The 23287-nt window shown below is 40.7% G+C and overlaps 1 protein-coding gene across 4 annotated transcripts in view; it reads right to left on the bottom strand.

The window, feature by feature from the left end:
* hip1 (huntingtin interacting protein 1) overlaps nt 1-23287 on the bottom strand; it is a 274436-nt gene that overhangs the window by 49650 nt on the left and 201499 nt on the right. For all 4 annotated transcript variants that reach the window (XM_034168174.1, XM_034168175.1, XM_034168172.1 and 1 more), the window contains exons 13-18: nt 22731-22803; nt 22414-22597; nt 17806-17894; nt 17521-17637; nt 13750-13851; nt 8247-8441 (exon numbers count right to left, since the gene is read on the bottom strand). In XM_034168174.1, the coding sequence (XP_034024065.1) occupies nt 8247-8441; nt 13750-13851; nt 17521-17637; nt 17806-17894; nt 22414-22597; nt 22731-22803 (760 nt within the window). The remainder of the gene's footprint in view (nt 1-8246; nt 8442-13749; nt 13852-17520; nt 17638-17805; nt 17895-22413; nt 22598-22730; nt 22804-23287) is intronic.

Raw genomic sequence — 23287 nt, 5'->3', positions numbered from 1 at the left:
TCTCTGTACTTTTCTGTCACTTTTGCGCTCTTTTTCATACTTTTCCCTCGTTTCAAAAGTCACCGAACGCACTTTACCGTAATATATGCAACATACGAGGGCTGTCCATAAAGTATAGGTCCTTTTTATTTTTTTCAAAAACTATATGGATTTCATTCATATGTTTTTACGTCAGACATGCATGAACCCTCGTGCGCATGCGTGAGTTTTTCCACGCCTGTCGGTGACGTCATTCGCCTGTGAGCACTCCTTGTGGGAGGAGTCGTCCAGCCCCTCGTCGGAATTCCTTTGTCTGAGAAGTTGCTGAGAGACTGGCGCTTTGTTTGATCAAAATTTTTTCTAAACCTGTGAGACACATCGAAGTGGACATGGTTCGAAAAATTAAGCTGGTTTTCAGTGAAAATTTTAACGGCTGATGAGAGATTTTGAGGTGATACTGTCGCTTTAAGGACTTCCCACGGTGCGAGACGTCGCGCAGCTCTCTCAGGCGCCGTCGTCAGCCTGTTTCAAGCTGAAATCCTCCACATTTCAGGCTCTATTGATCCAGGACGTCGTGAGAGAACAGAGAAGTTTCAGAAGAAGTCAGTTTCAGCATTTTATCCGGATATTCCACTGTTAAAGGAGATTTTTTTAATGAAAGACGTGCGGACGGGTCCGCGCGTCGGGACGCAGCCGGCGCGGTACGGCGGCACAGGAAAAACACCTCTGTGTTGATAACCATTTGTAAAATCCAGGCGGCTTTTGATGGCTTTCAGTGGAGTGAGTATATGAGAAATTGTTTAACAGCTGGACCTGTTCCAACTTGTCCTTAAGGCTTCCAACAGAGGTGTTTTTCCTGTGGCGGAATATCCGGATAAAATGCTGAAACCGACTTCTTCTGAAACTTCTCTGTTCTCTCACGATGTCCTGGATCAATAGAGCCTGAAATGTGTAGGATTTCAGCTTGAAACAGGCTGATGACGGCGCCTGAGAGCGCTGCGCGATGTCTCGCACTGTGGGAAGTCCTTAAAGCGACAGTATCACCTCAAAATCTCTCATCAGCCGTTAAAATTTTCACTGAAAACCAGCTTAATTTTTCGAACCATGTCCACTTCGATGTGTCTCACAGGTTTTGAAAAAATTTTGATCAAACAAAGCGTCAGTCTCTCAGCAACTTCTCAGACAAAGGAATTCCGACGAGGGGGTGGACGACTCCTCCCACAAGGAGTGCTCACAGTCGAATGACGTCACTGACAGGCGTGGAAAAACTCACACATGCGCACGAGGGTTCAAGCATGTCTGACATAAAAACATATGAATGAAATCCATATAGTTTTTGAAAAAAATAAAAAGGACCTATACTTTATGGACAGACCTCGTATAACATACTGTTGGAAAGCACGGGTTCTTGGTTTGCTGTCAGTGTTGAAATTTTTCAGATTGAGGGCTTACATGAGAACTTACGGTAATGAGAATCAGCGGCACACTAGTGTGAAACTTCCGTGTTTTTCCTCTGCGTTATGACATAACAGGCTTATGTTTACCATAATACACCATATATCATTGGAAAGCCCTTTGTGTTAGCTTAACAATGCACTTTGAATCATTCGGATTGGACAAACTATGGCGGAGTTACGGAAAAAAAAAAAATGGCGTGGGCGCCATCGCCGTAGATAAAGGGTTAACATCCATGACAGCTTACGAGTCTTTCGTGGTCAGGCTCTCTGAGGGTAAAGCTGCCACTGAAAATGTTTTGGACTTTAATCAATCAATCAATCAATTTTATTTATATAGCGCCAAATCACAACAAAGAGTTGCCCCAAGGCGCTTTATATTGTAAGGCAAGGCCATACAAAAATTACGTAAAAACCCCAAAAGTCAAAACGACCCCCTGTGAGCAAGCACTTGGCGACAGTAGGAAGGAAAAACTCCCTTTTAACAGGAAGAAACCTCCAGCCGAACCAGGTTCAGGGAGGGGCAGTCTTCTGCTGGGACTGGTTGGGGCTGAGGGAGAGAACCAGGAAAAAGACATGCTGTGGAGGGGAGCAGAGATCAATCACTAATGATTAAATGCAGAGTGGTGCATACAGAGCAAAAAGAGAAAGAAACACTCAGTGCATCATGGGAACCCCCCCAGCAGTCTAAGTCTATAGCAGCATAACTAAGGGATGGTTCAGGGTCACCTGATCCAGCCCTAACTATAAGCTTTAGCAAAAAGGAAAGTTTTAAGCCTAATCTTAAAAGTAGAGAGGGTGTCTGTCTCCCTGATCTGAATTGGGAGCTGGTTCCACAGGACAGGAGCCTGAAAGCTGAAGGCTCTGCCTCCCATTCTACTCTTACAAACCCTAGGAACTACAAGTAAGCCTGCAGTCTGAGAGCGAAGCGCTCTATTGGGGTGATATGGTACTATGAGGTCCCTAAGATAAGATGGGACCTGATTATTCAAAACCTTATAAGTAAGAAGAAGAATTTTAAATTCTATTTTAGAATTAACAGGAAGCCAATGAAGAGAGGCCAATATGGGTGAGATATGCTCTCTCCTTCTAGTCCCCGTTAGTACTCTAGCTGCAGCATTTTGAATTAACTGAAGGCTTTTCAGGGAACTTTTAGGACAACCTGATAATAATGAATTACAATAGTCCAGCCTAGAGGAAATAAATGCATGAATTAGTTTTTCAGCATCACTCTGAGACAAGACCTTTCTAATTTTAGAGATATTGCGTAAATGCAAAAAAGCAGTCCTACATATTTGTTTAATATGCGCTTTGAATGACATATCCTGATCAAAAATGACTCCAAGATTTCTCACAGTATTACTAGAGGTCAGGGTACTGCCATCCAGAGTAAGGATCTGGTTAGACACCATGTTTCTAAGATTTGTGGGGCCAAGTACAATAACTTCAGTTTTATCTGAGTTTAAAAGCAGGAAATTAGAGGTCATCCATGTCTTTATGTCTGTAAGACAATCCTGCAGTTTAGCTAATTGGTGTGTGTCCTCTGGCTTCATGGATAGATAAAGCTGGGTATCATCTGCGTAACAATGAAAATTTAAGCAATGCCGTCTAATAATACCGCCTAAGGGAAGCATGTATAAAGTGAATAAAATTGGTCCTAGCACAGAACCTTGTGGAACTCCATAATTAACCTTAGTCTGTGAAGAAGATTCCCCATTTACATGAACAAATTGTAATCTATTAGATAAATATGATTCAAACCACCGCAGCGCAGTGCCTTTAATACCTATGGCGTGCTCTAATCTCTGTAATAAAATTTTATGGTCAACAGTATCAAAAGCAGCACTGAGGTCTAACAGAACAAGCACAGAGATGAGTCCACTGTCTGAGGCCATAAGAAGATCATTTGTAACCTTCACTAATGCTGTTTCTGTACTATGATGACTTCTGAAACCTGACTGAAACTCTTCAAATAGACCATTCCTCTGCAGATGATCAGTTAGCTGTTTTACAACTACCCTTTCAAGAATTTCTGAGAGACAAGGAAGGTTGGAGATTGGTCTATAATTAGCTAAGATAGCTGGGTCAAGTGATGGCTTTTTAAGTAATGGTTTAATTACTGCCACCTTAAAAGCCTGTGGTACATAGCCAACTAATAAAGATAGATTGATCATATTTAAGATCGAAGCATTAAATAATGGTAGGGCTTCCTTGAGCAGCCTGGTAGGAATGGGGTCTAATAGACATGTTGATGGTTTGGATGAAGTAACTAATGAAAATAACTCAGACAGAACAAACAGAGAAAGAGTCTAACCAAATACCGGCATCACTGAAAGCAGCCAAAGATAATGATACGTCTTTGGGATGGTTATGAGTAATTTTTTCTCTAATAGTTAAAATTTTATTAGCAAAGAAAGTCATGAAGTCATTACTAGTTAAAGTTAAAGGAATACTCGGCTCAATAGAGCTCTGACTCTTTGTCAGCCTGGCTACAGTGCTGAAAAGAAACCTGGGGTTGTTCTTATTTTCTTCAATTAGTGATGAGTAGTAAGATGTCCTAGCTTTACGGAGGGCATTTTTATAGAGCAACAGACTCTTTTTCCAGGCTAAGTGAAGATCTTCTAAATTAGTGAGATGCCATTTCCTCTCCAACTTACGGGTTATCTGCTTTAAGCTGCGAGTTTGTGAGTTATACCACGGAGTCAGGCACTTCTGATTTAAAGCTCTCTTTTTCAGAGGAGCTACAGCATCCAAAGTTGTCTTCAATGAGGATGTAAAACTACTGACGAGATACTCTATCTCACATACAGAGTTTAGGTAGCTACTCTGCACTGTGTTGGTATATGGCATTAGAGAACATAAAGAAGGAATCATATCCTTAAACCTAGTTACAGCGCTTTCTGAAAGACTTCTAGTGTAATGAAACTTATTCCCCACTGCTGGGTAGTCCATCAGAGTAAATGTAAATGTTATTAAGAAATGATCAGACAGAAGGGAGTTTTCAGGGAATACTGTTAAGTCTTCAATTTCCATACCATAAGTCAGAACAAGATCTAAGATATGATTAAAGTGGTGGGTGGACTCATTTACATTTTGAGCAAAGCCAATTGAGTCTAATAATAGATTAAATGCAGTGTTGAGGCTGTCATTCTCAGCATCTGTGTGGATGTTAAAATCACCCACTATAATTATCTTATCTGAGCTAAGCACTAAGTCAGACAAAAGGTCTGAAAATTCACAGAGAAACTCACAGTAACGACCAGGTGGACGATAGATAATAACAAATAAAACTGGTTTTTGGGACTTCCAATTTGGATGGACAAGACTAAGAGTCAAGCTTTCAAATGAATTAAAGTTCTGTCTGAGTTTGTGATTAATTAATAAGCTGGAATGGAAGATTGCTGCTAATCCTCCGCCTCGGCCCGTGCTACGAGCATTCTGGCAGTTAGTGTGACTCGGGGGTGTTGACTCATTTAAACTAACATATTCATCCTGCTGTAACCAGGTTTCTGTAAGGCAGAATAAATCAATATGTTGATCAATTATTATATCATTTACTTACATCACTTATGAAGAAATACAAACAATATGGCACTCTATGGTACATCTGCATGGAGTAGGCAGTTCTCAAAAACTGAGTGACTGTGCAAGAAGGAGAAGAGTGAGGAAAGCCACCAAGACACCCAGACAACCCAGAAGAAGTTATAGGTTTACGTGGCTGTGACTGGAAAAATTGTGCACCGTGCAAGCTTTGCATTTTGCATCACCAGTTATACAGCTTCATGATGAAGTGGTATAGAGGAGGGTTTTCTTAAAAAGAAGACCTCAAAGTTTAGCTACAAATTGTTCACGCACACGAACACGTGGAAAAAGTCACGCACACAGCAGAGGAACAAAAAAATTTAATAAAACACTACAATTTACAATACTCAATTCCTGTTATAAAGAGTGGAGTTAGCCTTCGCCTAGATGTACACCAGGAAGTAATGAAGTGATGTGGATTACTGTTCTCCCTTTTGTCTTACATGAATTACCTGATGCGCTCCTCTCATGAAGGGCTCACGTCTCATGAGGAGTCGGCTACGTGTCATGAACATATCAGCCAGCATGGTGTGTCCAGTGCGCAGTGTTCCGCTGGTGACCGCATTGCAAATGTGATATGTTTTAGTTATTACCATGTGGGGAAATCCCGCAATGACACGTGCCTCGCAGTGGTTCTCAGCATGGCATGATATTCACCAGTGCTGTGGTGCACTGACGTGGCAGTCATCTGAAGCGATATGTGTTTTCATTTATTTCCACGTGAGGACAGCATGTTGACATCAGCGCTTAATGCGATGTCATATTCTACCAGCCACTACAGGTGTTCTCCATCTGTGACTCGTGGGTCCAGAGATCTCAACAGCTGCTGTTGTTTGGGGACACGCACACCCGTTCGTTCAGCGTACAGAACAAAGTGTCACTCTCTTTTGTGATCATTCGTTTTAGTTATTTGTTATGTAATTGTGTATGTAGTTATTGTAGTAATTATTTCTATACCTGTCCTGGCTGTGGTCTCTGTGTTTTTAATGTAACATGTGTGCACTGAGCCGCCATTTCCAGCTGTCAGTGTGTGGCTGGGAAGTGATCAGCTGAGAGGCGCCTTGCTCTGCTGTGTGCGCTCAGACATGGCTGGCTGGTCCCCATATGATCATGTCTGTAAATACGTATCAGCATTTCATGCAAGTGTGCCCCTCCCTGCACACCACATGTGCTGTGGGGGGAAGGGGAGCACAAAAGACACATACGCCACATGTTTTGAGGGGGGAGCCAACATTCTGGCACGCCAGTGTGTGTTGCTAGCTTATGGCACACTTGTGTGGCCCTTAGACACTTTTCACAGACAGCGCGAATGTGGTCGCCTGCTATCTACTCTTGTGCTGGGAGCGCAAATAGCCCCGCTTTTTCTAAGTGCCCGGCGAGCAGCATTAGATGATCGTGTGTGGCACCTGGAATTTGGCCGACACCTGCCCAGAGAGGGGTCGAATGGGCACTCTCAGGGCATTTGCTGTTGCTGGCTTGTGTGGTTGAATGGTTGTGGCGACAGCTGTACGAGGTGTTTGAGGCAGCTCCGATCTTTCGCGAGTGGCATGCAATTCCTCCTTAGTGCGCTAGTCAGCTTCAATCATGTTATGTGTGAAGGGGTCCTTCATGATATATACTGGTTTTTGATATTTTGAGATATAATATTACATATCTTAATCATAATTTCACAGCTCTTATTATAGAACTGCACGAGCGTGACCTCTGTGTTTTTCGCATGGACCTCGCTAACGCTTGGTCTGTACTGACAACATGTCGGCCTGATATTTCCCTGTACAGACCTCGTAGTCGTTTAATAATCCTTTATTATTCTAATCTAACATAGTTAAATTTAAAGTTCGGGGGGGGGGGGGGGGGGGCATACTTGAACATTTTGTTAAATGTTCAAGTATGCCTCAGAGCCATAGAGGAGGCACAGAGGATCATCAAGGACTACACATTAAAATAGTGTAGTGTACAATGGTTTCTGTTAATAATGTATTCTATTATGCGTCCAATATTTGAATATCCAGTTTAATTATAAATAATTGAACATATAATTGAATTGAATTTAAAGTTCATTAAGGGGGGGGGGGGCGCTCCAAATTCACGTTTGAACTTTTTAGTAAAGTAATGCAATAGTTAATTTTCCAAGTAACTAATTACTTTTATAATGCTGTAACTCAGTTATTTTTGTGAGAAGTAACTAACTACAACTAATTCCTTTTTGAAAGTAACTTGCCTAACACTGCTGGTCACAAATAGAAGTTTACTCTGAACTAGGCATGTGGAGATCGATATGAATCGGTATCTAGATACAAACGTGTGTGAAGCGAGTGTACTGATTCATTCAGTGTGCATCGATTCAATTGACGGGTGAAATCGTGGTGCATCGCTCGTTGCGTTCTTGCATCGATTTTTTCCGAGGTACAGTGAATGCACCATCACTGCTTTGCATTTTGTTTTGAACATGGGCAGAAGCCAGAAAGCATATTTCTTCCCCAACAAAGATGGAGGTCCGCGGGAATAGCAGCAAGCAGTTGGAGGAGATTTCTGATGCACCTAAAACATTTAAATGAGGCATTTGGAGATACTTGGCTTTTTTTTTTTAAAGATGGGAAACTTGACAAGATGTGGGTCGTTTGAAAATAATGCTAAACCTGACACTGGCAGTACGACAAATTTAGGGACTCACTTGAAGAGAAAGAATGGTATCGATACGGCCTCCACTGCTCCCCCTAACTTGGATTCCTCTAAAGCAAAACTGGTGAGAAAAGTATCTCAGATTACTTTTGCCAAGGTGGTACTCTGTCAATGACTGATTCACTCTAAGTCACTCATTGAGAGTGATGATGTCTTACTGTTTACTGTACTGTTTAAGTTCTGACAGTGTCAAACAGGTTCCAAATATGAGGGAACCCATTCTTGTTCCTAAATGCCTCTAGTAGAATCAGAAGAAGTATGCCATAGTACCATACTGAAATGCAGCTTCTTATTTTTTATTGAAATTTTTGGCATAATTTCTTTGCATCATGTTGAATTGCATCATATCACACCAAATCACTTCGCCATCAAGTCAGGAACAGGGGTGAATCGTATCGCATCGTATAGTCAGTATCGTCATGTATCACTATATGTATCGCACTGCTGGTAGTGTATCGAGGTGCGCATCGAATCATTGGCGATGAGATTCACATGCCTATGCTGAACACATTAGCGTGATCTGTCACATTTAAAATGACAAAATGTCACCTTTTCGTTTAGCTGATTCTGCAGAGCTTCTGCTGTCTTCACCCCGCTTTCCCTCTCACTGGCTAGAGAACTTTGGGCTTGTTGTAGCTCCTCACCCCGTAAAGCCAACTCCACCTCCATCTTGGACAAGGATTCTACCAGCTCCGCCTTTTCAGACTCTATGGTGGCAAGGTGAGTTCTGAGCACCTCGCCTGGCTTCATGGAGCACACAAAACAGGAAGGCATGTTAAGAAAAGTAAGGAAAAAACAAAAACAGCATAAATGTTTTCAAGCAATGTGACTTTAACACACACACACACACACACACACACACACACACACACACACACACACACACACACACACACACACACACACACACACACACACCAAATCCAATAAATAAACAGCACAAACCAGCACAGTTGTTTAATTTGAAAGATGTGGGGCACTGGTTGGCCTTATTATTGAACTTATTAATATATTAAAAATGAAAGCAGCACAAATGAAAACTTTTGCAGTACAAACCAACACAAATACGGTACAAATGACTGGCACAATTTTTGCTTCATTTGGATGATGTGGGGTGTTGGCTGACGTCCCCATCAACCTTTATTAATGTATTAAAAACAACAGCAACACAAATGAAAATTTTAACAATACAAACAATCACAGATGATTGAGAGCATTTTTGTTTGATTTGGGTGATATGGAACAGCTGGCTGACCTGGGATGACCTAATTTAACTTTTGTTAATATCTTTAACATTAAATCAGCACAAAGGAAGATTTTTCACCACAAACCATTAAGAACTTTTTTTTGTTGATTTGAAGAATTTGGGGGAGGGGACAACTTCACAGAGGTATAGCGCCTGTGCCACTGAATATCATGGCAGTGGTGGGAACAGCTAACCTACACGTTGGGTTTGATGACTGGATTTACCTGTGTAAGGAGGTCAAGGGTAAATGGCCTTGCCAAACCAATTTTGTGTTCCAATGACAAGGGTGCCCAAATGTATGCACCTGCCCAATTTTGTTAAAATAATCATTGCACACTTTCTGTAAATACTAGAAACTTTATTTCATTTTTCAAATATCAGTGTGTTCGTTTGCTATATGATATATTTAACTGAAATTTCTGATCCAGACAACCAATGATTTATAAAGGAAAATGATGAAAATTATCAGGGATGTCCAAACTTTTGCATAAAACTGTATCTCAATCAAAAGTGCAATTCAAGTGCATGAACTAAATACACAATCATGACATCTGATCACATCTAATTTAGCTTATGAAAAGTCACTTCTAACAGGACTTTTTCCAAGTTAAAATTTTTTGGAATTGGAAACTGGTGTTGGTGGAGGTTTGCACTGTATGCGTGATGCTCTAGTTGTTTTTTTTTTTAATACTTTAAACCCATTAAAAAAACAGATCAAAAGAGCTGAAATTTTAATATTGTATGCTGAAATGTAAACATGCAGGTTACCTAAAACAGGTTTCGTATGCCAACATCAGATGATCATTAAGATGTATTAAATGTATTAGGTAAACTAAACAGCACTGTACATTCAACATACAGTTTATTCACAGTATACGAGGGCTGTCAATAAAGCAACGGTCCTTTTTATTTTTTTCAAAAACTATATGGATTTCATTCATATGTTTTTACGTCAGACATGCTTGAACCCTCGTGCGCATGCGTGAGTTTTTCCACGCCTGTCGGTGACGTCATTCGCCTGTGAGCACTCCTTGTGGGAGGAGTCGTCCAGCCCCTCGTCGGAATTCCTTTGTCTGAGAAGTTGCTGAGAGACTGGCGCGTTGTTTGATCAAAATTTTTTCTAAACCTGTGAGACACATCGAAGTGGACACGGTTCGAAAAATTAAGCTGGTTTTCAGTGAAAATTTTAACGGCTGATGAGAGATTTTGAGGTGATTCTGTCGCTTTAAGGACTTCCCACGGGACGAGACGTCGCTCAGCGCTCTCAGCCGCCATCGTCAGCCTGTTCAAGCTGAAAACCTCCACATTTCAGGCTCTATTGATCCAGGACGTCGTGAGAGAACAGAGACTTTCAGAAGAAGTCGGTTTCAGCATTTTATCCGGATATTCCACTGTTAAAGGAGATTTTTTTAATGAAAGACGTGCGGACGGGTGAGAAATTGTTTAACAGCAGGACGTGTTCCAACTTGTCCTTAAGGCTTCCAACAGAGGTGTTTTTCCTGTGGCGGAGCGTCGGCTCACAGCCGACGCGCGGACCCGTCCGCACGTCTTTCATTAAAAAAATCTCCTTTAACAGTGGAATATCCGGATAAAATGCTGAAACCGACTTCTTCTGAAACTTCTCTGTTCTCTCACGACGTCCTGGATCAATAGAGCCTGAAATGTGGAGGTTTTCAGCTTGAACAGGCTGACGACGGCGGCTGAGAGCGCTGAGCGACGTCTCGCCCCGTGGGAAGTCCTTAAAGCGACAGAATCACCTCAAAATCTCCCATCAGCCGTTAAAATTTTCACTGAAAACCAGCTTAATTTTTCGAACCGTGTCCACTTCGATGTGTCTCACAGGTTTAGAAAAAATTTTGATCAAACAACGCGCCAGTCTCTCAGCAACTTCTCAGACAAAGGAATTCCGACGAGGGGCTGGACGACTCCTCCCACAAGGAGTGCTCACAGGCGAATGACGTCACCGACAGGCGTGGAAAAACTCACGCGTGCGCACGAGGGTTCAAGCATGTCTGACGTAAAAACATATGAATGAAATCCATATAGTTTTTGAAAAAAATAAAAAGGACCGTTACTTTATTGACAGCCCTCGTATTAAGAAATAAAATAATTTTATTCTAAATAATGCATTTACTCTGGCATGACATCAGTTTCACTTACTGACATTATAATCTCCAACAGGAACAAACCTGTATGGTTTTACGGTTTATAAATATTATTCACCTTTAAACGTTATTCAAAAAAATGTTAGCTGACTTACAGTTAGTGGAATTGAGATTCATGGCAGTCAACTGATCTGCTAATAGTTTTAAAAGTTAGCTCAAAAACTAATAGAATAAGTCAAGATTTTGGTCCTTCAACAAATACAGAGAAGTTGTTGGTTTGTAACTTGGATGTAATGTCACCCTGTTCCACTACTGCAAGAGGATGATGGCAAAAAGCAGGAGGTGAGTGAGTGAAACGACAAGCAAATGTGCTGTAGTAAAACAAAAAACAAAAACAAAAAAAAAAAAACAGGCGGCACTTACAGCCTGGATGTCAGCATAGTCCAATCGAGTACAGAAGTAAAGAGATGAAGAAAACGTGTTAAGAAAAAAAATTAAGACTAGCTACAACACTACAGGTAACAACAAGACGTGGACCAAAAAGGCAGGAAGACGGTCGTCATAAAACTCAGGCTGTGCATGAAAAGGAATAAGACTAAATGCAGAGGAGGAGGAGGACGACAGAGAGAGTGACAGGGCTGATAAGTAGTAGCTACAAAAATAGTATGACAGGAGTGGGAAGCAGAGAGACAGATGAGTCTGTGCTGAAACAAGAAAAAAAAACCCATCAGGGGCAGAAAGATTCACATAAATCAATTAATAAGGTTTCACAGCATGATGGAGGAGACTTTAAAGAACAGTCTGCACAGGCGGCTCCATGAAGAGGGCTAACAGTGGCACCACTAAAATCTGGCTGTAGTGACGTACACGTCATAATCTATGACTCATAAGCAGCTCCACTGAAGCACCTGTGCTGATGGGTTTTTCACCGAGAAATGAAGCAACAATGTTGATGTTGATAGATCATTATTTACCACATGCACTATTGTGCAAACATTCCTGGTTACATGGACATTTTCTGACCTTTAAAGTAAGATTCGACTACATCAATACATGAGTACTGAATTGATCTAAATGTACTATGGTTTGATTTTAAAGTTGTAAAGTGGTTGAATTAAGCTTCTTTTAAGCTTATGGATAACTGGCCCTCTTTCTAGAGTCACCGTGGCTTGCTGATGCCAGACGGCCTTCACCGTACTGGGGAAGTTGCTGCCATCTTATCTATAAACACAGATTATTTTTAAAGGGAGGGTAACATATGAAACCACAGCAGGCCACTGAGCTGGTGATGAGAGAGCCTGCAAGGCCAACTACGAATGTGGATGTGAAATCCATTACTTTAGTGGGGAAATTAAGGCAGGATAACCATGATTATGATAGTGTAGTCTATGTGACAGTGCAGGAAATTTTACATATCGAGACTGTGGCCTGTATACATTGACGTATGCATAGTCTGGAGAAAGGTTCATGCTATCCAAATCCAGTGTCCACTGAAAAATTACAGACTGATAAGGAATCTATCCTTCTGCTCTAAAGTTCTTGTGAAAGTGGTTTCACAGCAGTTTACAGACCATCTTGCTGATAATGACCTCTTTGAACTGCTGCAGTCAGCATTTAGAATGCACCACTCCAGGGAGACAGGATTTACTAGGGAAGGTGACGGTCTAGTGGTTAAGCGTTGGGCTTTAGACCAGAGGACCCTCAGTTCAAATCCCAGCCTGAACGGAAAAATTACTAAGGGATCTTGGGCAAGGTCCTTAATCCCCGAGTTGCTCCCAGTGTGTAGTGGGTGCCTTGTATAGAAGCAGCCTGACATCAGGGTGAATGTGAGGCATTGATGTGTAAAGCGCTTTGAGCGTATGATACAGATGGAAAAGCGCTATATAAATGCAGTCCATTTACCATTTACTTACTAAAGTTGTGAATTGCTGGCAATGGACAGATACCACCACAGTGCTGCTATTGTTCGATCTCAGCGCCACGTTTAACACCGTCGATCATCGTATATTATTTTGGGATCACTAACAATGTTTTCTTCTGGTTGACATCTTACTTATCTAGTAGCTGTCAGTGTGTCTCGCATAAAAATGATACTTTAAATCTTGTTCCAGTAAAATATGGGGTACCCCAAGAGTCCCTATTAGGCCCTCTGATTTTCTCTCTCTATATAGCACTTCTTGGTCAGATATTGCAATACTACCGAATTACTTTTCACTGCTATGCTGAAGACGCATCTGTACTTACCCATAATCTCACCCACACTAAAGCCGCCGTCACACATAGCAAGAATGTGCAGGAACCATGCCCGACACTGCAAATATTGCCATAATCCGATGCAGTGGGGAGGAAAAGAGGTGTGAGCAGCAGTGTCAGAACGCATCAGGATCACCTCGTCCACAACTGCACGATGGCATGGCTGAAATGATTATTCAGACGTGTGTCTGTGTGTGTGTGTATATGCATAACGCCGCATGAGCCACTAAGCATGCTCGGGGAACACGTGCCACTGGACAGCTTCGGTGAAAGTTTGCTGGCAGTGTGCCATGCTGTTCCAGCTTTTCCTTGCAACTGTTGCCTATGTGCTTGCTCAGGGGGGTTGGTAAGACCTTATCCTGGTGGAGCATCTTGGGGCAAGTTATTTTGTGATTTGGCACTATGTAAATAGTGGAGCTGGAATAAGTAAATCTGAGTCAGAAGTGACCTGCTGTGATGAAGCCATAGAAGTCTTCAGGGTGTCTAGCTCCCCCCTACTGGTCACCAGCTGTCTCTGTAGTTCTTGAAATTGCTCCAGCTGTTCTCTTTCCTGGGCAACAAACATCAGCATCAGAAGATCAAATCAGGTCAATGTGTGAAGAGTAAAACGTTTACAATTCACAGTTTAAGGACAAAAAAAAAAAGTTCAGAAACTTTCAAGGCAAAAACATCTTTCTATGTTACTACAGCAACATAAGGGCAGAGCTTCTCTCTGAATGAACACATTCATAATCCATCGAGAAAAGTACATCATCCTCATTTTTTCCTTTGCTAAATACACAGCCAGTGACAATTCCACTGTCTTCTAATCATTCATATTTTTCCCAGCCTCCATTGTGACTTTTTATTGTGTATCTGGCAGCACGCCTCACAGGGTCATTCACTCCAATGCATATCTTAATTTCCATAAGAGTTTAGGGAGGTGATGCTCCAGTGGTTAAACAGACTGTATATATACTGTACAAAGCCTGCGTGACATCACCCCTAGGTTTTCTATAGGGCAATTCCACCATAACTGACGCAACATTCAGAGACTTTTAGCTATATGATTTATTGTATCCTTCAGAATTTATGTGATGGATTTTTAAAACTTCTGTATGATTATAGAGTACAAGTGATACCACAACCAGGACTTCAGAGAATTTGTGTAAATGTAAATTGAGAATCACAATATATGCAACTGAATGGTTGTAACTGGTGCAACGCAAGATGGATGTGAAACTTCACGTTGTTTTACAAGTCATATATCTCTGAAAGTAAAATACCTAGCCTTTTCATATTTATAGAAATATTAAGACAGCCTGTGATATTTTATAACAGCAATGCAGTCAAAGACCTGGTCATTGCAAAATTTTTATTAATTCATAAAACATAGCGTAACTGATGCAACATATAATGTAACAGATGCAACAGTGGTTTTAGCTTAACCCAACATTCACTCATTAAATGTCTGCTTATATTCCAAGTACGTCCCAGCTTTTGCATCTCGTTACCAGTCATTCAAATGCCTTCTGCATAAAGCATTTATGAAGTATGAGTAGTGAAATAAATGCACTGTTAACAGACTAGCATTCACATTTATAGAATTAATAGTAATGTTCCCAACTGTCAGAACAACAATACAAAATCATTGAAGCATGATCTCTAGACCGTAGTTCTAGGTAGACAATAATTGTTAATTCTTAAAAAGGAAAATTGCCCCTGAGGTAACATTTTCCATGGAACTGCCCTATAGAGACCTTGAAAGGCGGATATGAAGCCATATCAGGTCGTCGCCGCAGACTCTGGCTACATCACAATTAGGGTTGGGTATCGGGAACTGGTTCTTTTCGGGTATCGTTAAGAAATGATGCGATCCATCGACATCAATAGCCTTTTTGCTCAACGATTCTCTTATCGGTCTTTCAGAGTGCCCGTTGTTTTTGAGGGTGTTTGTCGGGAAAATGATAATTTCTCTACGTTGATTACAGACCCTGCAGCAAGTCTGTAATCAATCATTTCTGCAGCATGGCTCTGCTTTGAATCTTGAACCAATAAAGCAGTGCTCTGATCCACTGCTTCGTTGGATCTTTGCTTCGCTACTCTTCAGGAGCGGCAACTCCGCTTCTTAAAGAAATTCAAATATGTCGATCCTGAGTCACTTTTGTGCGGACTGAAGTGACTAACTGGGATTCCTGTGTTGTTGCGAGAAAGAAACGAGACTCGTCCTCCGTTCTGTTGCTCCAAACGCTGCGCCGCTCTCTGCTGAGTCGAGTCCGCTCAGAATTTATAACTTCAAAGTGAATTGCCATTTAATTCAAATGACACCTCTTTCCAAAAGTTGTAATACAAACAATAAACTGCAAACGATCAAAACTTTTCTTTTTCCCTCCCAAAATGAGACATCCTGCGCTGATGTGCAGCAGCCCAAGACTGTGTGGCTGTAGACCTGCAGACTCCAGCAGCCGTCTGAGTTCAGCTCAGATGTATGGAGAGACAACCATGCCAAAAATGTCTGAAAGGAAATGCTTTTGACAAAAACTACAGATTTTATTTCTATTTATGATCCAGTGACCAATTTCATATCTATTTACTTTTAGACACAATAAAATGTTGTTGACATAGAAAACCTGTAAAGCCTACTTGTAGTACACAGAACATTCACAGGAGGTATCGATCAGTCAAAGTCAAAGTCGGCTTTATTGTCAATTCTTCACAAGTACTAGACATACAAGGAATCGAAATTTGGATATAGAGATGGAACATGGGTGGCTCCTTTGTGTAACAAAAGAAGCCTGAATACACCCCTATTTGAACCAGCTAAACTAACAGGAGAACCACAGTTTGAGTGCTTATAAATCATATTTTTGGGGATTGCATAGTAGTTCTCCTGGCAGTTTGCCTTTGGTGTGGGCATTAAAAGTTATGAGCTGTTTATTTTCTCAGTAACCGTGCATTAACAGGGCTCATGTCAGCATTACAACAGCATAACATTAATTTAGATGGCATTTCACCCAGAGCGATTACTGCAGCAGGGATGTTCCATTAGGACATTTCACCACACAACAAGCCTTATCATTCCAGGTGTTTGTCATAAAATACTCTAAAAAAAAAAAAAAAACAGGCAGCGCTCCACAACTGCTAGCAGCTGCATCGAAAGGCCTCTGACCAAAAGACACTCAGAGTTATGCCGTCGTCCGGTGTGAACGCAGCATTAGAGGTGCTCTGCTCAGCAGCAGTCACTCCAAGTGACCACGTCGCCAATTACACGTTACCTTATGGTTTAAAACACCTTACATTAAGAAGTTAGGAAAATAACTAACGAACTAAATAAAAATAAATAAATAAATAATCACCCTTCGTACAGTTGTCAGAGGTGGAATCTATCGACAGAGGCCTAAACAGTCTTTGTACCAGGCCATAAACATGTTTATTTCTGCTCCACATTTGGACATTTTAACATGGAACTGAAAGGGAAACTGCATGCTTTTGGAGCCAGCCTCAAGTGGCCAGTCAAGGAACTGCAACCTTTCCTTCTTTCGGGTGGGGTTCACCTCAGCCTATTGAAGCTTACGACTTGTGGTTAAAGCGTTGGGCTTGAGACCAGAGGATCCTCTGTTCTATTCCCAGACATGATTTTCCAGACGGGAAAAATTCTAATGCCCAAGTTGCTCCTGGTGTGCAGCTGAGCGCATTACAATATTTGTTTTAGTGAGTGGCCGTACCAAAGTAAGTGGCTAGTGAGTGTAACTGATGTATATACATGGAGGAAGAAGGCCAACAAATACCCCCCCCCCCAGGGTGAGGAAACCAACATGCAGCAGGGTCCAGAGCCCTGCAGAAAACAGGATTTAAGCAGGGACTCTGTGAAACTGAAACTGACATGCTTTTGAAAGTCTACTCTTGTCCTCTATGTAGTGATAACACACATCAGGGGAGCTCAACTATTTTAAGAAGCATACTATCAGGGATAGACTTGAGATTGCACAAATATTTAGGAGGAAATTCTTAGATGATAGTTTAAGAACTCCCGCAACACTTTATTGGCTTTAATGTAGCCCTCTATTTCTTCCTCACAGGACTCTTTTAAAGACATGGGTCCCTACAAACAACAGTTAGTCCTTTGCCATTAGCTTGGTGTGAAGTGAACAATTACCACTAAAAAGACTGGGTAAGGGACTCTAGGTTAGAACATTTTAAACAGACATTGCAGATCTCTGCCCTGGTTTTCTGTCCTCACCTGTCTGTCGGCGGTCTCCTGGGCAGCCTTAACCTTCTCTTGCATCTCTTTCCTCACGGCCTCCACTTCATCCTGTGCAGCCCGGGCCACCGTCATCTGACGGGTCACATCTGCATTCTAAATTCATACACAAAGTTACACAGTTAGTTATGAGCGGCAGCTTCTTCAGCTTGAGAGAAAGGGCACTCGAGACAGCACTCAATTTAACTTTCTAGGTTTTAGGAGCAGGTACAAGGGCAACCAAAGGACTTTAAAGAGAGAATGACGTGAAAGGTGCTTTCTTACTTTCCTCAGCAGGTCTGCATGGCTCTGTACCAGCTCCGTGTATTTTTCCTTTAGCTTTGTGTAGCGCTGCTCATTGGCCTGAGCTTTTCCTGTTAGAAACATGAGCAAAGAGATAAAGTCTTCATACACTTCAGTCATTGTCCGAGCAACACTTCGGCATGGCTCAGTGTCTGGTGCAAGAACAGACAGGTATTTATCAATAAATGATAAATACCCTTATTTATCAATAAATGTGCGTAGAAAAGTTTCAAATGCTGTTGTATGGACCAAATTCAGCATGAGTGTAAGTACAAGAAAATTCATATTTATTAAACAGGCACACACAGTCCTTACGCCATCATTAATTTTCAGCTTCTGATAAACTCCAAGCGATTTAAAGCGTATGCTTGTGCACATAATATATGGTAACAAACATCCATTTGTTGCTTGAGCTCCTCACTGGAATAACAGCTAAGAGAGAAAGAGTTTGAGGTGCTTGTGTGTGGTCAAAGCAGTTAGACAAAAAGTACGAAAAATAAATAAAAATATAACACAATGCTAAAATACCCTTGGCTGTATGAACATTGTCTTCTTTGTAATTTCCACTTGTTTAATTGGTATCCCAGTGCAGTGTGTGTGTACACATATATAAAATTTTATATTTATTGTTATTTACATAGATCCTGTTGTCTTATTTATTTACATGTTCAATCAAGCCCCTCTATTTTGTCATGTGATAATTTCACAAGGACCACAATGGAAATTAGCGTTTATGCTTTATTGTGTTATCAGTGTATCATTGATAGGTTCACTTTTCAGGGTTCTCCCCAGACATTTTTAGTATAGCGGTGCTGTTGGCAATTATCACTCAAGGCGGCGCGTTATGAGTCATTTTGACTGGTTTTAGATGCAATGAAAACAAGAATAATAGGCAAAAAATGACACTTATGTTTAATATCAAATTTCTTTTTTGGATGTTTCTGTCTAAGTTAATAAAATAAATAACATTGAAAAGTTTAAAAAGACATTAATGTTTGATGACATAACATTTGCTCTCTTCTTCAAAAATGACACACTGTACCTTTAACCCAGTAAGACAAGCAGTTTTTCTGTCATGTTGACAGTTTACTTTTTTTTTTAAATAACATTTCTGAGTGGGATTGCATACTTTTTTAAAAAATATAACCCCTAATTGTCTTGTTTCAACAAGAAGTAAACCTGGACTGATTAGATTGTCAAATCAGAATCAAATTTATTGCAAAGTAAGTTCTCACATACAAGTACTTTGATCTGGTGTCATTGGTGCATAAACAATAAAAAGAAAACAAAAAAAAATACTTCTCAAGAAGTAAATTTGCTGTTTTAGAGATGAAATCCTGAATGAAAAACTTTCTTAATCACTTTTTCACACTTTACTGTTTCACTGAGGCTGTGTGGTGAAGATGATCGTTGATTAAAATTGCTTCGCTGCATTTTTACAGCGTGTAGCGTCTGCTGTTCACACTTTTTCCTTCTCTCTGTGTGTGAGGGAACAAGAGACTCGTCACTCTCACGTCTTTGCAGTTTATTTGAGCAAACATTGGAAACATGAAGGCTTTCATCTGTAAAATAAAGCGTTAATGTGTCACTAGCTACGCAGGCAGAAGGAGCTCTGTTTATTGGAAGACTTTGACGTTTTTGTTCTTTCACTGAGAGACTACGTGCTGTCTCACTCTGAGCTGCAGTGCTGTGGCTCTGCTCGTGCGCGACTGGCTGCCAGCGGGGGAGGGGAGAGCAGGCAGCAGTTCGTTCAGCACAAACAGCCTGGCTGGATTAAAAAATATCTCAGATCACGGCACTGTCATAACAGTAGAATGGCGCAACGCCGTTGTTCCATTGTCTGGGGAGAACCCTGCCTCTGTATATTTACACTGATGTTGCACAATAAACTCAATGAATCAATCAATCATAAACAATACGTATTTTATTTACATTTTAATGGCGTCTGGAGGAGGACGTGCATGTGCGCATACATGAGCTTTTGACAAGCGCAGAAGTTAGCTTTGACTGCGTGTGATGCACATGCACGCTGACATCCGCGAGATATCTTGTAAATCACTCCAGAGGTGTTATCAGGTTACAAAAACAGCATTTTCAGTTTTAGAAGTATTTATTTCTCACTACCTTTTACATAATATACGAGAAAGATGTTATATTTACACATAAACGAAGAGGAGTTAGCAGCTAGCTAGACCAGCCAGTAACCTCACCACATTAACGTCCATGAAATGTCTTGTAAATCACTGCAGAGGTGTTATCAGGTTACAAAAACAGCATTTTCAGTTATAGAAGTGTTTATTTCTAGCTAGTATTTACATAATATATGAGAAACATGTTAGATTTACAGATAAACAATGTGGTTTTGGAGCATCAGAGACCAGCCAGTGATGTCATGGTGCCACGTTACTCTGATTGACTGTCACCCCTGCACTTCAAAAAAAAAAAAAATGGATTTGCATGATTCACAGTATAAAAATAGGAAACATTTGTGACTTGTTAACATCTTAAAATATCTTTTAAAAAAGGTCAAGGTTAGCCATCTTTGAACTTGTCCAAGGTCTGTGTCCCAAGAATGTTCCCTGTGAATTTGAAGACTCTGGGAGTAATAGGATCCAAAGCCTTTGTAATACCTAACAGCCATATTTTGATGGCCTCAGGTAATAAATACGCCACTAAATGGCAACGGTACCCCACCTTGGGTGAATGGATGTGTGGTGTCATGCTTCTTAATTTAAGACAGCACTCGTGGACATAATTTTAACAACAAGCTGAAAGAATCTTCAACACGTTCACCGCAACACCAACCATAAAACTTTCCAATTAACAGAATAGGGAGACTATTATTTATCATTAGGCTGGTTCCACAATCCTCTGCGCTCCTGTGATATTATCATGCTGCCGTCTTTATCAAGATAAAATCTTTTCTTATGAAATCTGACCGGCACAAATAACGTGGGCACTTTATTTATATATATAAAATTGCATAGGAGAATTAATTTTCTTTATGTCATGTGGTAACAGGTGAAGACTGAGGTGTTTTTTGTGGTAAAGGTTTTCCATTTAACACTGAAGTCAAAAGCTGCACTTTAGTTCACACAAGTGTCTTGTAGGTTTTGACACCAGTGAGGCTACACGTCTGTTTCCAACTCGACATACGAGGTCTGTTAGAAAAGTAACAGACCTTTTATTTTATGCAAAAAATATATGGATTTGATTCATATGTTTTTACGTCAGCCAAGCTTGAACCTTCGTGCGCATGCATGAGTTTTTTCACGCCTGTCGGTTGCGTCATTCGCCTGCGGGCAGGCTTTGAGTGAGCACTGGTCCCCCCCTCGTCTTGCCTTGCCTATCTCGGCTTTCAGTGGCTTACCAGTCGAGTGAGTATAAGAGAAATTGTGGAGAGCTGGGCATATCCCAACTTGTCCTATGACACTCCAAAACGGAGGTGTTCTTTGTCTCGCTCCATCAGCGAATCCGTTGTGATGCGCGAAGCCTCCGCGCGGCTTTCCATGACAAAATCTCTTGTTAAAAGTGAAATCTGCTGGAAAATGGCTGATGTCCAGCTCTTGTGATAACCAGAGAAATTGCACACGATGGTCCTGGAGCCATACAGCCATCCGTTTAGAAATGAAATGGTCATTTCTGCCTGTCGATTGCAGCTCGGAGCACGGCGCACCGTGCGCCATTGTGGGCCGTCCTTAAAGCAGTAGTAACACTCCTTAATCTCTGTGAAGCCCAAAAAATTTTCACCGAAAGCCAAATGAATTTTCCGAATGGTTTCCAGCTGCCTGTCTCTAAGTTTCTGAAAAAATTCTGATGGAGCAAAGCCCAAATCATTCCGCCATTTCCCTGACAATAAAAATCCGACGAGAATAAAACTGTTTTATTCTTTATTATTTTATATTTCAACAGTCAAGGGACATTTGATAATTTGGTGATTTTCAAGTATTTTAAGTTTTCAAATAATGTTCTGTTGTTAAATAAAGTGATGGAAGAAGAGAAAAATTGTTTCCCTGGCACATTTTGAAAAAATTCCCCGCTAATCCGATTAATCGTGTCGAAACCCCATCAGATTAATTGATGATCCAAATAATCGTTTGTTGCAGCCCTACTGTCAACTCTGACATTTTTACAAAGTGAAAATATAACACATATCTTTTAATTTTAAAATAATGCACTAATTCTGAATGTTTGAACATTAACACACATAAATGCCAAAAGGCATTATGGGCAAAATGGATTTGGATACGGATTGGTTGATGTAAAAACCAACACACAAGTGACTGTAATGTATGTGTGTTGGTTTTTACAAATAAATGTGTATTTGTAAAATATGTAATTTTTTTTCCATTTGTAAAAAAAAAAAAAAAAAGCATTTGCAAAACTGAAAATTCTGTTTGTTAAGTTGTGATTAAACTCAACGATGTGATATAACTGGGCGCCATTCGCACTTTTTTTTTTTACATATCATATGTACATATCAGTTTACTGAATGACGTCTTTTCTGACATTGCATGATTCATGCAATGTCAGCTCTCTGATTATTTCACTACCCAATCTCCAGTCACTACACATAATCTCCAGTCTTACTCTCGATCTCCGTCAGGCTCCTCTGCTCCTTCTCCGTGTCCTCTCTGGCCCTGCGCAGATCATCCAGCTCTGCTTTGAGGAACTCACCCTCTCCTACAGCCTGCAACCTCAGGTGGCTTTGTTCTGCCAGCTCCGCCTCCAGCTCACTGATACGCCCCCTCAGTGCCTGGCACAACCGACCACTCTGGATGAAATGACAAGAAAAAGAAGATCAGAAAAACAATTGCATATAATTCTGGGGAACATGTTTTCTTCTGTGTGTTTTTAGAAAGACCAAAATATGTAAAAAAATAAATAAGACAATATCTTCTTTTTACCTCCAGTTTGAAAGATTCAAGCTCTTCTTTGAGGGCCTCAATCTCTCTTGTGAGCTGTTCAATGAGACGGTCTCTGGAGCACACACAAAAAAAAAAAAAAAATCAATAATTAAAAATGATTTTAAATAGCCAATGGATTTTTATCAGCACTGGTTTTTCCACAATTAAATTTCAGTTTGATTTTGCTCAAATGCAAATTTATTTCTAATTTCATCTTTTACTGCAGTAACACGTAGCACTAGCACATGCCCTCAGAGTCAACCTGACATAATATTTATACAATGCCTAATTGTAATGTCAATCTCCAAACGGACGTGACGACATAGAAATATGAAAACACAATACAGATATCAATTCAATTTATACAGCGCCAAATCACAACAATAATCATCTCAAGGCACTTTATGAAAGCAAGGTCTAGACCTTATCTACCCGCAAGCAAGCACAATGTTGACATCAACTTCCCTTGGGATTTTTAATTATCGGAAGAAACCTCAAAAAAACCAGACTCAGTAGAGTGATAATCTGTTTTGGCCATACTAACAAAATACAACCCC

Source organism: Thalassophryne amazonica, chromosome 4 (genome assembly GCF_902500255.1).
Source record: "Thalassophryne amazonica chromosome 4, fThaAma1.1, whole genome shotgun sequence".
In the NCBI taxonomy this organism is placed as follows: Eukaryota; Metazoa; Chordata; class Actinopteri; order Batrachoidiformes; family Batrachoididae; genus Thalassophryne; species Thalassophryne amazonica.
This window is presented reverse-complemented; position numbering and strand designations above follow the sequence as displayed.